A 17,042-nucleotide genomic window follows, 5' to 3' on the forward strand; every position below is an offset into this window, starting at 1 on the left:
AGCCTGACCCTCTTTAAGCTCTTGTGTTGGAGTGTACTTTTTGTTACACCGTTTGCAGGACGCTCATGTTGGCTCAGCTGTAACTCATATACACCAACACACCTGTTCAGTTGCATAAGGAGGACTTCTGATATACTATAGCTCTAGTGATCCCCTTTTTACTTTTTTAATGACAGATAATTACAGTAAACTAGAGGATCAATTTAGGTATAACCGTGTCTCTCTCTCTGTGATGACACCTGTTTTCTTTTCCCCTCCATAGTTGTAGATGATGTAAATTGCGTGCTATGCGATAGCCCAGGGGACCTATTGGACCAACTCTTCTGCACCAGTTGTGGTCAGCACTACCATGGGATGTGCCTGGATATGGCTGCAACCCCTCTAAGGAGGGCAGGGTGGCAGTGCCCAGAGTGTAAAGTCTGTCAGACTTGCAAGTGAGTTGTCTTACCCCCCCACCCAAGCAAGGAACCTATGTTTTCATCTCCCCTTAATTTTTTTTCTCTTCTTACTGCATTAAAACCTGTATGTAATTGATTCAGGTGGACCAGCGAATTTTGTCCGTTATACAGTAAAACACGCCTAAACCGTCATCATATAAACCAGATATTCTCAAAAGTCCCAATGTGTTTGTATGGTTTGCCATGTAATAAATACCATATATAATGGATTTTCACTCAAAAATCTGGACAAAATGCCCTGTCTAGATGTGCCCAGTAACAGAGAGATGAAATGAAGTTCAGCACGGACACTCGCTTATTCAAGGAAAGTGGGTACCATATTTTGTTGATTACACGACCAGCCGTTTTTTTGTTTTTTTGTTTGTTTTTTCCAAACCATGCTCAGACACGAGGACCGAAATGAGGCAGGGCGTAATTCAAGGCGGTGATTATTAACAAACTGCTCCGGAGTCTGACGCAGCACCTGCTAAATGACGGACACCGCAAAAGGCTGTGATTTGTTACTTTGCTTTTTCACTCCTTTCTCTCCCGTCATATTTTTATAGTTTTTGCGGATTGCCCGCCGATTATATTTAGATCATGAATCAAATACATTTGGCAGAAAAGACTGCAAATATGACCAACTTTACAACTTCGGAATTTGAAAAAATATGCTCAGATGACCTGCAGTGACCTGCAATGCAAATGACCTACCAGGTCTGAGCACGGTCTGAAAAAACTAAAGGACTGGGCTTGAATCAAGGAAACCCACTTTCCTTGAAGTGGTGAATGTAAGTGCTGACCTTCATTTTGTACTTCTGTACTGGGCACTTTCAGACTGCTCTGTCTGGTACTTGCAAAGTTTTCATGAAAATGTATTGCGATCAGATGGGGTGTTTGTCCAGTGTGAAAGAAAATCTGTTATATATGGCACTATTACATGGAAAACCATTCAAAAGTATTGGAACTTCTGCTTTTGTCCAGTGAGTGTAAATATCCGGTTTGTACGATGACAGGCGAGTTTTACTGTAATTTCTTTTGTTGCTACCAGTAATTGTGCATATGCTTTGACTTGCCTCTGCAGGTTCTCAGGAAATAATGGGACATTGTAGCTTAAAGTTACAGTACTGTAGCCTGTTTTTGCCTGAGGAGAACACTACTCCTTTTGTTCTTAACTTCTGTTTGCAAAGATACAGAATGTTATGCGTAATGTAGTATCTGTCACACGTGATATTACTTGAATTTTTACTAAGTTTATTGTGGGCTGTCTTCAAGATCATCACAAAAAACTTCTGAACTGTTGTGCAAATCTGACTCACTGATGTGGACTTCAGACTTTCTGGAGTTCAGGTTTGTATTCTGAATTAATATTTAAATCTTATCTCCTATATATTTCTGTCTGTGTGTTTAGGAATCCAGGAGAGGACACAAAAATGCTGGTGTGTGATTTGTGTGACAAAGGCTACCATACATTTTGTCTGCAACCTGCCATGGACTCCATTCCAACCAACGGATGGAGGTGTAAAGTAAGAAAACCATTATTCTGCTGTTTAGTTTCTAAAGAACAGTTAGTTTTCAAAATACAAGCATGAGACCTCATAGTTGCATCATATGGCTATATTTAATGCCTTTACTGCAAGTACTAGATGTAGATCAAAATACCAGAGTTTCCAGGTATTGGTATCAGTATTGTGCACACGTCTGTAACAAACATTTCATTCATCATTAACTAGAGTGCCAAGGGCCCTGTGGGTTACCGGCTCAATTAAATCCCAAGGCCAAATAATCATTTTCAGAATAAAAATGGCTGCCATTTCCAAACGAAGGAATCTACGCAAATAATTCTGGGACAGGAACAATTTCAATGACCAATATTGTGCCCTTGTTAAATTAAAAGAAAAGCTATCGGACAGTATTTGAGAAAATTGGACCCAAATGCACAAATTGACTGTTCGGGCATAAAAAATGCCCACCACTTTCAAACAAACAAATCCATAATATATATAGGGGAGGTGATGGTCTAGTGGTTAACGCGTTGGGTTTGAGACCAGAGGATTCGATGTTCAAATCCAGCCTGACCAGAAAATCTTGCCCTTGGGCAAGATCTTTAATCCCCTAGTTGCTCCTGGTGTGTAGTGAGCGCCTTGTATGGCAGCACCCTCACTTCATGGTGAATGTGAGGCATTATTTGTAAAGTGCTTTGAGCGTCTGAAGCAGATGGAAAAGCACTATGTAAATGCAGTCCACTTACCATAACTATAATTTTTTGATGAGAACAATGTCAACAACCATATTATGCCCTTGACAATTAGAAAAAAGTATCAGACGTTTTGAGAAAAATGCCTTTAAGTGCGAAAATGGCTATTTTTGGAATAAAAATTCCCACCATTCCAAATGAACAATCTAGGAATATGATTTTGTGATGGAACAATGCCAATGACCCATGTTATGCCCTTGCCAAATTAGGGGGAAAAAGTGATCAGACAGTTTTTGAGATATCGCAATAAATGGATGCCGCGCCAAGACATAGGGTTAGTGGCCTTTCAGCCGGTAACCCAAAAAATAAATAAATCATGGTCTTGCACACTGTGCAGAAGCTGCTCAAGTGCGAAAAGCATCTATGGGGTTCTGGTAATGTCCTTCTGGCTTCTGTTATTTGACCCTATGCTCAAAAGGAGCCTAACTGTCTACCACACTGTAAATGCAACCTTTAACTGTGGTTGGATTTGTGCTCCTTGTTATTGTAGAAATGGCTCACGGCGACTGATCATTTAAAGGCTTTGGTTGAAACTGAGTGCTGTGAGGTGCAACTGCATGTGTGCATGTGTGTTGCCTTGTGCATGTCAATTACACACATCTGTCATTGCATGTCCTCCATCAATCCTCCCACCATGCAAATGCTGGCCTGTCACTCAGTGGCTGATAATACATCACCCACTTTTCTGCTGTGGTTCAAAGGAGATGAATGTAATGAAGGTAGAATGTGATGAAAGGTCTTTAGAATTGGCTTCTCTGAACTCAGAACAGCAGGAAGATAACATATTCACTTTGTGTTGCTGACGGCCCAGTGCCACCCAGTCCTCAGATTCAAAGTCCTGCAACTTGTATACAGAAAAACTGCATGTTTGTTATTAGTAATAATTATGATATAACCAGTGGTGGGCACAGTTAACCAAAAAGTTAGCTTTGATAACCGCTAATCTGCTAACTGAAAAGTTAACTTTATAACAATAAACCAATAGATTGCTTAAAAAAAAAATTGTGGAAAGTACAGCTAACCGCTAACTTTTAGAATTGACTCAGTAGTGCAGTCGGCTAAGCAGTTTCAAGTTTAAGCACTTCAAGTGCTGCTGGGTAAATTCAAAGATGATCACAAGCCAAAATGTACCAAAAGCCAGAGCTTCTGTCTTTGTGCATCACTTTCAACATGCATCCTCTCAGACAGTGGGCAGGAGACATGACGTGCAAAGCACCTTTCACTCATGGTTTTCATTTAAAACCAACTAATTCTGGACCAGTTTATCAAAATTAATGGCAACTCTGCCATTTTTACAAAGTGAAAATATAATATTGCACATATTTTTTTTAAGTAATGCGCTAATTCCTGAAGGTTGAGCATTAACCAGACACGTGCCTAAAAGCATTATGGGAAACTCAGATTAGCTGCTCTCATCACTTTATGTTCATGTCATTCTGGATGAAACTGAAGTTTGCTCTTTAACATCCTGCTTATTTCCTTTACAGCACTGTTTGTTCCAGAGTAATATATAGTAATATATAAATGATTGAAATTCGCTTTGTGTTTATGAATTTCCACGCAGGTTAAATGTAGCAGACATGGAATATTTGTTTTAGCAAGTTTTCAGGGTCTCATGCAGCAGTCTCTTAAAAATGTTATGAAATGCATAAAAGTTACATTTTTGTCATATAATGTTCATTTGCAATTGTTGTCATGTGGTTTCTCATGTGGATTATGGGATATCTCAGTGAGGTGAATTGGTACCTTTAAAATGATGTACCATACGTATACCGTACTGAGCTTCTCACAGCGGTCTGTTTATTGCAAAGCACACAAGGAATTAATATGTAGGATTTTAGGTTTTACAATGTTTCTGACCGTTAAGCTTTACTCACTATCAGTGTTGCCACAGTTACTTTGAAAAAGTAATCCAATTACTGATTACTGATTACCGCTATTTTTCCGGACATAAGTCGCACTTTTTTACATGTTTTGGCCGGGGGTGCGACCTATACTCCGGTACCGACTTATAAATGAAAAATATACCGGTAGGATCTCAATTAATTTACTGTAACAAAACAATTTTACGTGACAGAGTCGATCTATGTTTTAAAATGGCCACCGGAAAAGGAAATGCAATGCATCATGGGCACTGTAGTATGACGGCCATCCTATAGTTCACGCTGGTCGCGATAACCATCAGAGACAGAAATTTGGATGCGTATTCCTCACCTCACCCACAGCGTGTGAAGCTGCACGAACACGGTGCTTGCTGTTATTCCGGCATGGCGAACAGAACAGCTTCAACCCTTGGATATCAATGTGAGCAGAGTGTTTAAGGTTGACGCTGAGAGCTGCGTGGGAGCATGGGTGAGCGACGGCGGAGGATTTGCGTGTGCACTTGGAAGGAGCTGGCGTCGATGATTGTGAAAAGCGTTTGAAGCAGACGAACATGGTGTTTATTCCGGGACGGCTAACAAAACAGCTTCAACCCTTGGATATCAGTGTGAGCAGAGTTGACGCTGAGAGCTGCATGGGAGCACTGAGCGACGGCGGAGGATTAGCGTCTGCACTTGGAAGGAGCTGGATCGACACCGCTGGGTGGTCATGAGCTGCGCAGGTAGGTGCTGCATGGTTCGGCTCGCAATGTGGTCGCCAAATACAAACATATCCGTAGGTAAATGCAGCTCACGAGAGGGCACTCGAGGCTTGTGTAACTGTTCCTGCGACTTCTGACTACCATAGAAAATAAAATTTTAACGTTACTGATAACATAACAAGACAACGGAGAAGGCCCGAAAAAATGCCACCAAAAAGAAAATCATACTCTGCAGATTACAAGTTGCGACTGGTGAAATATGCATCCGAAAACGGTAGCCGTCACAATATTATCATCTGAACTTTTCATGTTACATACCTTATGTCCATGGGACTTATAGTCCAGTGGACCTTATTTATGGTTTATTTTTCTTTATAATGGATAAAGTGGCTGGTGCGACTTATACTCCGGTGCGACTTATTTATGGTTTATTTTTCTTTATATGGATAAAGTGGCTGGTGCGACTTATACTCCGGTGCGACTTATAGTCCGGAAAATACGGTACTCCTGAAAAAGTAACTTAGTTACTTTTACAACTGAGTAATCAGTTGTAAAAGTAACTAAGTTAGATTACTAGTTACTTTTTTAGTTACTTTCCCCAGCTGCCAACAACAACCCACGTCAACATGACAATGATACCTGTTTTGCCAAAACTCACTTTATAGTCCCCTTTCTTGACTTCAATGAAAACAAATACTTGTTTTATAAAAAGTAAAATAAAGACCTCTTTCTTGACCTCATATTTAACTGTTGACAGCACTGTAACAATAAAACTTGCAATTTCAAACCTACATTGTTTATAAATGTAACTATTAAATTCTAACATTTTTCTAACATTTAAATTCTCTAAACATTTTACTTGTCGAAATTATTATTATTTTAAGCAGTATTAGTAGTTGTAGTAAAAAAACGCCTTCAAAACTGGACCTTAATCTAGGGGTGTTGTGGGGAGGGGGGCACATCCTTGCCCCACGCCCCCATTCCATCTGGATTTGCCCCTGCTTTGGTGTTTTAGCACAAAGAATGGATAACCTTTATTTATACAGAAAACAGGACCAGATTTACAGGGTAAGAAAGTTTTATTGCGTTTTTCACATCATGTGGTCCTCAGAAAGAGAGTTTAGGTGCATTTGAGTGGAAAACAGTGTTAGTTGTTGACGCGTCGCAGGAGGATCAGCTGTTTTAACGAGACGATACGGAGCGGCTCAGCTCAGAATTCTAAATCACAGGAGGGAAAAAGTATAAAAATGTCTTTGTAAAGCTCAGTGCAGGGTGCTGATCACCGCGCTTTAAGAGGTGAGACGAGTCGAGCAGCCTGCAAAAAAACGCGGATGAAAAGCTCACAGCTCACTTAAAGTGGGCAGTTCAGTCGAACCCCGACCTCCTGCCCACGGACCAAGTTTAATGCTGCTATCGACCACAATGAAAATAATAGTAACGCACAGTGACATGGAGAAGTAACTTTAATCTGATTACTGATTTGGAAGATTAACGTGTTAGATTACTTGTTACTAAAAAAAGTGGTCGCGTTAACGGCATCACTGCTCACTATGCCAGCAAAAAAAATGTTAGCAGACTGAAAGTTAGTGGAAACTAAATTTAGCGTTGGTTTTCAAAGCTAGTTGAAAAGCTAATCTGCTAATGAAACATGTTAGCTTTGCTAATTAGCAGGTTAGCGGAACTGTGTCCAACCACTGGATATAACTATCTATATGGGCTTTCCCAGGAATAGAGGCGTCAGGTGTCCTCAGGAACTGCTGCAACCTGTTACCACAGGTTAGGATTATGTAACATGTTGCTGGAGAATTATCAGGAACCATACGCACGGTCAAGAATAGTGTTCTGCATTGTTGTGCTATGCGCGTAACAGCGCATCGTAAGTTCTGTCACGTTGTGAACGAGGTGAATTGTCTCCACCACACACACACCCATATTCATCAAACCGAATTCAGATCGCTCCAGTTTTCAGAAGACTTTGTGACTGCATGTGTAGTTGGGCTCTGTGCTATGGAGTGGCGCAGAGAGGAGGAGGAGACTGACAGAGCCAGATGTGTGGCTTCATGTGGTCTTCGTCTCGTGCATTTTTCCCAAACATCAGGCACATGCAGCAGGTGGGAACACCTGCAGGAGCGCACTGAAGAGCACTGAAATTAGTCTTTTAGCCGACTTGGTGTCAGCAATCAAACTGAATGTGGTGCAGCAGGGTTTAATTGTGCGCACGCTTCTTCCTCCGCCGGACTGGAGGAGGTGTAGAGATGTCTGGCTGCACGTGAGTCTCCTCTCGCTCCTCTGGTTCAGACTCATTCTCCCGCTCATCGGTTACAATAGCAGGTGGAACACCTGCAGGAGCGTCCTGAGGAGCTTCAGCAGGAACCGTGGAACGATATTTGGAGCCGAGTTTAATTGTGTGCACGTGACAGAAAACTGATTTGTCGTGGCGTGCAGTGAAATGTGACGCCGCGTTACAAGTCGTGTCAAAACTTGACAGTTTCCGTGTCACTTCGTAATAACGCGTGACAGTTTGGGCTCCAAGAACCATCACAGGAACCACTATGAACATTGTCACATTCTATTAAGGATCACTACTCATCAAGACGGATCAATACGCTCAGTTGCGACCTCCACGACGTGAGAACGAAATGAGGGTGGTGTGTGACATTCTTGGAAGATTTTGTGACAGGCAAAAACATGCTCCACAAATATCAAGAATATCACGCACCAACACGCACTATTAAGAAACCTATTCAGACGCGTTAAGTCACATTAAGAATGTCAGGAATGTGTCACGAATGACAGAAAAATGACATTCGTAACGCGTCTTGGTTATGTGTAAACGCACCTTAACACTTCTGATCTTAGTCTCTCTCAGTAACTGCTCATTTGTTACAAAGACACTCATTGTGGGCATTGGCGCTGAGTTCCTCCAGGTAGGTAGAAATGCTGTTCTCCTGGCATTGCAAACAATTTTTGTCTCAGTATGAGTGACGGGTGTCATCCCTAGAGATGGAAGAAAGGACTTATCCCAATCTGGAAATGAAGGGGTGATCATATTAACTGTAACAACTATAGGGGTATTACACTGCTCACTGTGCCAGGAAGGTGCTTCCAAGGATTATTCTTAATAGGACTCAGTTACAGCTATTTGCTGCTCAGAGACTGGAACAGTCTGGCTTCATGCCCACGAAGTCAGCTATCACCTGGATTCTAACCCATGATTACTTATAGAAACGCTGTGTGAGTATTGGCAGTGCTTCTATGCAGTCTATGTTGATATTTGCAAAGCGTTTGATTCAGTTGATTGGACAAATTATTCAGTCTAATTATTGGACAGATTTGATTCAGTTGATTGGACAAATTATTAGGATGTCTAGGAAATCCTGATAATTTGTGGAATCCCCAAGAAGTTACTGGACATCGTAAGCAGCCTATGCACAGGTCCCCTAACAAACGTAAAGAAAAAAGCTCAATCTGGATGGAACATTTCCCGTTCCCCTTGAAAATTTGCAGTCTCTGATGAAAGATCACTCGAATCAGTCGCAAATACACCTATTCTTGAAATAAAAACGTCCCCATCCGTAACTGATGCATCATCTTTAGAATGATTATAGTAACCACAAGCTCACTCACCGACACAACATCGGCACTTTCTGTGACAGTTCAGCTCTTCTGGGCAAAACAGCCTCAATTCCGGAGACCAAAGTGGAAGAAACATGACGGACAAAGACAGAAGACGTGATCATAAGGTTGTTATATTTACCTGTGTAGTTTCTCAATCATTGTTAAACTGTTTTTTTTTTTTTTGTTGTTTGTTTTTTACGTGCATTGAATATTTAGCACTTCAGCAACTATTTCTGTTGTGTGATCGAAGCCAAGCATGTTGCTCGTTTGTTGACAATCGGTACAGTGCTGCATGGCAGACACACTACATGATACAATTTTTGCTTGAAGTGCAACCAACTTGCCCCACTTGAGTGTGAAATGAAAATACGTGGGTTTGTGGATGTGGTGTATGTGTGTTCTTATTATATGCAAATTTTCTCAACTATTTCTACACTGTAGTGAAGAGAAACACGTTTGGGCGCTACGTCACACCCTTGTGTACCGAATTACATAAAACAGATGCGTAACGACTCTCCATTTTGGGCTTCCTCCATCCTTTGGAATGTTGTCCTTCAGAGTGCACATTTTTTTACGGTTCTATCCATTCTTGCTTGCCGTATTGGAGAAATATAAATCGCCATGTTCTCCGGAAACGGGGCTGTTTTGTCCAGAACGGCTGAATTCGTCACAGAAACGATCGATGCTGTGTCCACAAGTGAGCTTGTTGTTACCATAATTGTTCAAGTCGTCTCCAGTACGGAGATTTCAGTAATGGAAAATGATGTGTCAGTTACCGATAGAGATGTTTTTATTTCAAGAAGGTGTGTTTGCGACTGATATGAATGATCTTTCATCAGAAATGGCATGTTTTACAGGGGGGAATGTTCCATCTAAATTGAGCTTTTTTTCTGTTTGTTATGGGGTCTTGATGCACAGATACTGTGAGTGCTGTGCAGAGTGGAGTTTTTCCCATCTGCTATTTGTCAGGGGTGTGTCCTGGCTCCTACTCTGTTCAGTACCTGCATGGGCTGGATGTTAGATAGGGTTGTGGAAACCAGTGACTTGCTTGTGAGGAAAAGTCATAATACAGAAAAAAATGCGTGATTTATACTCTGTGAAATACAGAAACTCAAGTTGGAAGTCACAGCAGTGCTGGGTGTTCACACTGGTGTAGCTTTAATTAGCAGTAATTACTGTATGACTATGCCTTCTGGCCAAAAGGTGAACTGTGAGGAATTCCACCTGTTTTTTGGATAGCAACCACATTGTTTAGTTGAAATATTCCGTTCTATCCTTCTGTCACAGATGTTTGTGGTCTTCACTGCAAAAATAAATGATTTGAATGTCATCCTAATATTACAACCTTTTTTTTCATCCTCAGAACTGCAGAGTATGCATCCAGTGTGGAACACGAACCAGTGGGCAGTGGTACCACACCAGCTTACTCTGTGAAAAATGTGTCCAAAATCATGACCCTGGTCTGTGCTGCCCCATGTGTGCCTGTATCTTGGACCCTGAACACCACAAAGACATAATCTTTTGCCAAAGCTGCAAGAGGTAAGGAGCATTTGTTCATAACTCTTAATGTCACTACACACACATTTTTATCGACTTGGTATTTCTGTGGCAAAGTGTTCTCTTTAAAATACATGATGCAATAAGTGTAATGTCAACATTATGCAGCAACTCCTGTTGAAAATTCCTTTACACCTTTCAGATGGCTGCACCTGGAGTGTGAGCGTCAGAACTCAGGCCAAGCAGAAATCCACCCCAGAGAGGACTATGTTTGTTCCAGCTGCAGGCCTCCTGCTGCAGAGCATACGTTAAAGGCAGAGTATATGGACACTGGCCCGGAGCTCAGCCCACAGCCAGCTTCAATGCACACAAACTCTGAGACTGGCCCACAGCTGGCTCCAAAGCACATGGACCTCGAGCCTGGCACTCATCTGCCTCCTGAAATGCACAATGACCCTGAACCAGAATTGCATGCTGATCCAGAGCCCGTTCAGGCTACCGTCCAGGAGGAGAAGCTGGTCACATCTGTTGAAAAGCATGGTGAGTTACACCCCCCACCCCCACCCAAAAAAAACAAAACAAAGGGGAAAGTATTTATTGAAAGAATTTCTTTTTAATTTCTTGCCTTTAATTTATTTTATTTTATTTTTAAAGTCTGCTTTCATTTTAGAGCAGGTAGCATACTGGATAAAGAATGTGCTGCCATTTCCATTCAGCTGTTGTCACAAAACAATAGAATCATAACATTTTGCACGTTTTTTTTTTTTTTTCATGACAAATTCTTCCTCCACATGAAATTTACTTTATAGCAAACAACATTCATTGCAGTGGTTTTACTCATGCAAAAACAAATAATACGCTGTGTGCACACTAGGTTGGTTCTTATTTTGCAAAGTTTTGATATTTAATACTCTTGACCCCCCCCCCCCCCTTAATAGGTTCCAGTTTATTATATAGCATGCTGTGTGAAATTTTCTGTATAAATTAATTTTTAGTTGTAGTTCAGAAGCATTGAAATTTTGCTATTTTCTGCTATATAACACCATACAAACTAAAGCTTAATGGTGCCTGGGGCCCCGTGTACAAAGCGTGCTTACACGCAAAAATCTGGCGTACGCCCTTCTCCATGTCCATGTGCAGATGTGTTAAAAGTGACATGAGCGTGGAAATGTGTGGCGCATCACGCAAAAATCCAGACTGGCGTACGCATGTTCCCACAGCTATTTTGCTACCGCCGGCACATAGAGGTGATGCAGGGAACCGTCAACAGTGTGAAAACATGAAGTCATCGGAGTGATGTGCACATCAGAGACACACTGATGAACATTACACACCCATGTCTTTGAAATTATATGGATGGATATAAAAGCATGCGCAAAGTGATGCGTTAAATGGCACTAACAGTGGCTGTGTTAACGTTGTTAGAGGACCTTGCAAGTGGTGCAATCGGATGTGAGCGTGTACTCGGAGAATGCGAGGATTTACTTCCAAATGAGGATAATTGGCTCATAAACCAATTTCGATTACCAAGGCCATTGTTACTGGAGGTGTGCACAGAACTGCAGCCGGCCCAGAGTGCAATACGGCAAGGACCATGAGCCTGTCTGTGCACACATGTGCTGACCATGCTGGGCATCCTGGCATCAGAGGCATTCCAGCGTGAGCTGGCTGATTGGTCAGGCAGGTGCCAGTCAACCTTGCGCTGAGCTTCAATCATCCACGTCAACAGGTAAATGGCAAATGGGCTGCATTTATATAGCGCTTTTCCATCTGCATCAGATGCTCAAAGTGCTTTACACATCGAATGCCTCACATTCACCCCGATGTGAGGCTGCTACCATGCAAGGCGCCCACTACACACCGGGAGCAACTAGGGGATTAAGGACCTTGCCCAAGGGCACTTAGTGATTTTGTCAGTCTGAGATTTGAACTGAGGATCCTTTGGTCTGAAGCCTAATGCTTAACCACTCGACTATCACCTCCCCTAGGTGCATTCCAACATTACAGTGCATTTTGCAGCGAGAGACGTTTTCCCGAATGTAATTGGAGCTATTAACTGCACACATATTGCTATAAAGGCGCCATAACATGATGAATTTGTTTCTGTTAATAGGAAACATTTTCATTCCATCAGTGTTCAAATCATATGTGGAGGCTGCACGGTGCATGATGGGGGGTGCTGCTTGTGTTAAAATAGTTTATTAATGTAATTGTTCCAAATGAAAAACCAGTGTGGACACATTTGGGCATGTGCGCATTCAAATATGTTTTTTTTAATTATTATTATTATTAATGTATTTTTTTTATTTTTGCTTGCTGGTGAGCTGCAGGGCTTCTTAATGGGCTTCCTGTGTTCAGAATTTGTCAATAAGCGAAGTGCACATCTTGGGCAATGCAGTGCATTAAGGGTACGCAAAATTTTTTGCCTACCAATCCACATGCTATGACAGCGGAAGCAGCGAGGAGAGCTATGATTTGGGTCATTTCAACCACTGGAAATTCCGTTCGAGCATTTGAAAACAGCGCAATGCCACCTGTCATTATTGTATGCGTCGCTTAAGGCTTAAAGCCTTTGAAACAATCCCTGTAAGACTTAACGTTTACAATCCGCTAATGCTGCTGTATACGAAATTCAATGGATGCGGTGTGAGTTTGAAAGCTGGAGTTTTTGCCCCGGTTTGGCCCACGCATGTGCAGATGCGTTGCGCACTTCGCTTATAAAGGCATGTGTAAACTGTGAATGTCACACTGTCAGTAGAGGTGCACCTCACCTTTTTAACGTCGGTGTGCGCGCTGTTCTATGTGTGCATATGCGGTCTGACGCTGTAGCTCCCACGACCATTTTTCCAGTTTCATGATTAATCCGTTTAACGGCGTACCGAATAAACTGTCCAGATGTCTCCATGTAATTTCCAGTCATCTATAGTATAATTTCTTTCCTGTGTTCATGTTGTCTGATGTGATGTCGTGGGGAATCCCTGCTCAAAGGGCCTATTTACATGAAATTGCATATTTAAATGGGATGTGGCCAGGGAGGAGTTTGGTTCCATGCTCAGTTCCACGTTCAGTGGGATGTACAAACTGAACATGCGTGAATTCATGCCTACACACAGTTTTATACACCTGAATATACAAACCTGAATATACAAGGCCAAGCAAGAAATGAGCACTTTTGGGTCAGACAGTTTAGAGAATAAGAGATTCTCATGAATGTCCATTCACTTTCTAAAGATGAATGAATTTCTCATACAACCCCTGGAAAAAATTATGGAATCACCGGCCTCGGAGGATGTTCATTCAGTTGTTTAATTTTGTAGAAAAAAAGCAGATCACAGACATGACACAAAACTAAAGTAATTTCAAATGGCTACTTTCTGGCTTTAAGAAACACTATAAGAAATCAGGAAAAAAAATTGTGGCAGTCAGTAACGGTTACTTTTTTAGGACTAAGCAGAGGGAAAAAAAAATATGGAATCACTCAATTCTGAGGAAAAAATTATGGAATCATGAAAAAAAAAAGAACGCTCCAACACATCACTAGTATTTTGTTGCACCACCTCTGGCTTTATAAACAGCTTGCAGTCTTTGAGGCATGGACTTAATGAGTGACAAACAGTACTCTTCATCAATCTGGCTCCAACTTTCTCTGATTGCTGTTGCCAGATCAGCTTTGCAGGTTGGAGCCTTGGTCATGGACCATTTTCTTCAACTTCCACCAAGATTTTCAATTGGATTAAGATCCGGACTATTTGCAGGCCATGACATTGACCCTATGTGTCTTTTTGCAAGGAATGTTTTCACAGTTTTTTGCTCTATGGCAAGATGCATTATCATCTTGAAAAATGATTTCATCATCCCCAAACATCCTTTCAACTGATGGGATAAGAAAAGTGCCCAAAATATCAACGGTAAACTTGTGCATTTATTGATGATGTAATGACAGCCATCTCCCCAGTGCCTTTACCTGACATGCAGCCCCATATCATCAATGACTGTGGAAATTTACATGTTCTCTTCAGACAGTCATCTTATAAATCTCATTGGAACGGCACCAAACAAAAGTTCCAGCATCATCACCTTGCCCAATGCAGATTCGAGATTCATCACTGAATATGACTTTCATCAAGTCACCCACAGTCCACGATTGCTTTTCCTTAGCCCATTGTAACCTTGTTTTTTCTGTTGAGGTGTTAATGATGGCTTTCGTTTAGCTTTTCTGTATGTAAATCCCATTTCCTTTAGGCGGTTTCTTACAGTTCGGTCACAGACGTTGACTCCAGTTTCCTCCCATTCGTTCCTCATTTGTTTTGTTGTGCATTTTCGATTTTTGAGACATATTGCTTTAAGTTTCTGTCGACGCTTTGACGTCTTCCTTGGTCTACCAGTAGTTTGCCTTTAACAACCTTCCCATGTTGTTTGTATTTGGTCCAGAGTTTAGACACAGCTGACTGTGAACAACCAACATCTTTTGCAACATTGTATGATGATTTACCATCTTTTAAGAGTTTGATAATCGTCTCCTTGTTTCAATTGACATTGCTCGTGTTGGAGCCATGATTCATGTCAGTCCACTTGGTGCAACAGCTCTCCAAGGGTGATCACTCCTTTTTAGATGCAGACTAACAAGCAGATCTGATTTGATGCAGGTGTTAGTTTTAGGGATGAAAATTTACAGGGTGATTCCATAATTTTATTCCCCAGAATGAGTGATTCCTATTTTTTTTCCCTCTGTTTGGTTTAAAAAGTAACCGTTACTGACTACCACAATTTTTTTCCTGATTTCTTATAGTGTTTCTTAAAGCCAGAAAGTTGCCATTTGAAATGACTTTAGTTTTGTGTTATGTCTGTGATCTGCTTTTTTTCTACAAAATTAAACAACTGAATGAACATCCTCCGAGGCCGGTGATTCCATAATTATTGCCAGGGGTTGTATTTGTGCTTACACCAGATTCAGGGTTTGGGTGTATGCCAGCTTTTAGTAGAAAGTCCATGCAAGTCTTTGTACATGAGGCTCCTGATGAATCCTCCTGGTGTTCACTTAGAAAGTCAAGGTGGCCTCCACAGATGATTTTCAAGGTTGAATTTCATTCAGCTTGAATTAAATTTCAAAACATTGCAAAATAAGGACTAACATTCATCATGAAACAACCACAAGGTGTAGCATTACATCATTAACTGTGCACCACCTCTTATTGAGAAGGCTGTCAACGTTTGGTCTTTTACAAAAAATGTCTGAAATAAGAAGTGCTCCAAGAGAACAAACCTCTGCCAAGATTTAATGATTTTATTCATGTTAGCTACAGGTTCCATCAAGACACATCCGAGTCAGATGAAAAATAGAGAAACTGTTCTCTAAAGTGAAAACTAAAAATATGCGCCATGTTAGGTGGAAGTAGGTTTTCAGTTTTTCACGGACACAGATGGGCAGCACAGGAGGGGGGAAAAAAGGAGACACAAAATGGTTTTAGATTTTCCAACATGAAATTACAAAGAAGTGGAATTGCTTTACTCTGCCACTAGAAGGACACCATCTGGTTATTGGGGAGGCCTCAGAACATCATACATGAACAGTGATTCCCTCTGCTTTGAATCTGAATGCTTTCATGTACTACAACGGCAAGTTGCTAAACTTCACCACAACAACGGCACCTCAACTTATCTCTGACCAAAACACTCAACTGCATTGACACTGAGGAAAAAGGTGGACCTTGGGGTGGGGTGACATCGCTGATATCTATTCATTTTAAAGGCACCCCACAGGCAGGCACATATCCGAGTCTGATGTACGTGTCATCACTACTCAAAAGACTGTGTAAACCACACTGTGTAAATCCACCAGTAGAACCAGAGACAGAAGTCCTAAGGGTGGCATGTCTGTAAAACACATCATAATTATTCACCAGTTTAAATGTGATCCTAGAAAATGTTTTTCTCCTCATCTGTTAGCAGTGAGCATGTCCAGAACTGCATCCTCTTATAAAATGCCAAATTCCTGTTGACAAATGCCGATACGTTAAAATGTTAGATTAATTTGTACTCCTGACAGTGATTATCAGATATTATTTTCTGCAGTAGTGCATGAAAATGTGTAGGAAAAAACATATCCTACCTCAGAGTATTTGTTCGTTCATCCATGCATCTGTCCGTGTTGTACCTAACAAACTACAGCATAAACTACTCTGCAAATTTCTCACTTGAGTACTAGGTTGAATGGGTTTAAAGAAGCAGATTGTCTGCACATTTTTGACAGCTATGAGTAGTTTTCTTGTCCGTGTGCTTGGCAGCATAGACTACAACTCTGCCAGCTACTGCTGATAACACATTCGACAAAATGTTTCACAATAAAACCATCTTAATGACAGGCTTATGACAGCACACTCTGAACACAGTAAATAGCTTTATTCTGAATGGATAATTCCAGCTAACAGGGATTTAACAATAAGACAACATTGAAGTTGGCACATAAACATTACGTTTTAATTGTTTAGAAACTTAAAATGTCTTCAGAACAGTTGTAGAGTCATGAAATCTGGGTATGAAAATATGTCATCGGTGCTAATAGTAGCATTGTGGAATGTTGTGATCAATCAGAAAGGTTTAAAACATGTAAAACAAACAAAAAAGTGACATAAATCCCATGATGTGCTTTTCA

At 41.1% G+C, this 17,042-nt stretch overlaps 1 protein-coding gene across 1 annotated transcript in view; it reads left to right on the forward strand.

Annotated features, from left to right (window-relative positions):
• Window positions 1-17,042, forward strand: part of kmt2cb (lysine (K)-specific methyltransferase 2Cb) — a 252,332-nt gene that overhangs the window by 94,118 nt on the left and 141,172 nt on the right. Inside the window, 4 exon segments of the mRNA XM_034182661.1 lie at window positions 263-434; window positions 1,849-1,963; window positions 10,257-10,432; window positions 10,593-10,934. Coding sequence (XP_034038552.1) covers window positions 263-434; window positions 1,849-1,963; window positions 10,257-10,432; window positions 10,593-10,934 — 805 coding nt within the window.

Source organism: Thalassophryne amazonica, chromosome 12 (genome assembly GCF_902500255.1).
Source record: "Thalassophryne amazonica chromosome 12, fThaAma1.1, whole genome shotgun sequence".
In the NCBI taxonomy this organism is placed as follows: Eukaryota; Metazoa; Chordata; class Actinopteri; order Batrachoidiformes; family Batrachoididae; genus Thalassophryne; species Thalassophryne amazonica.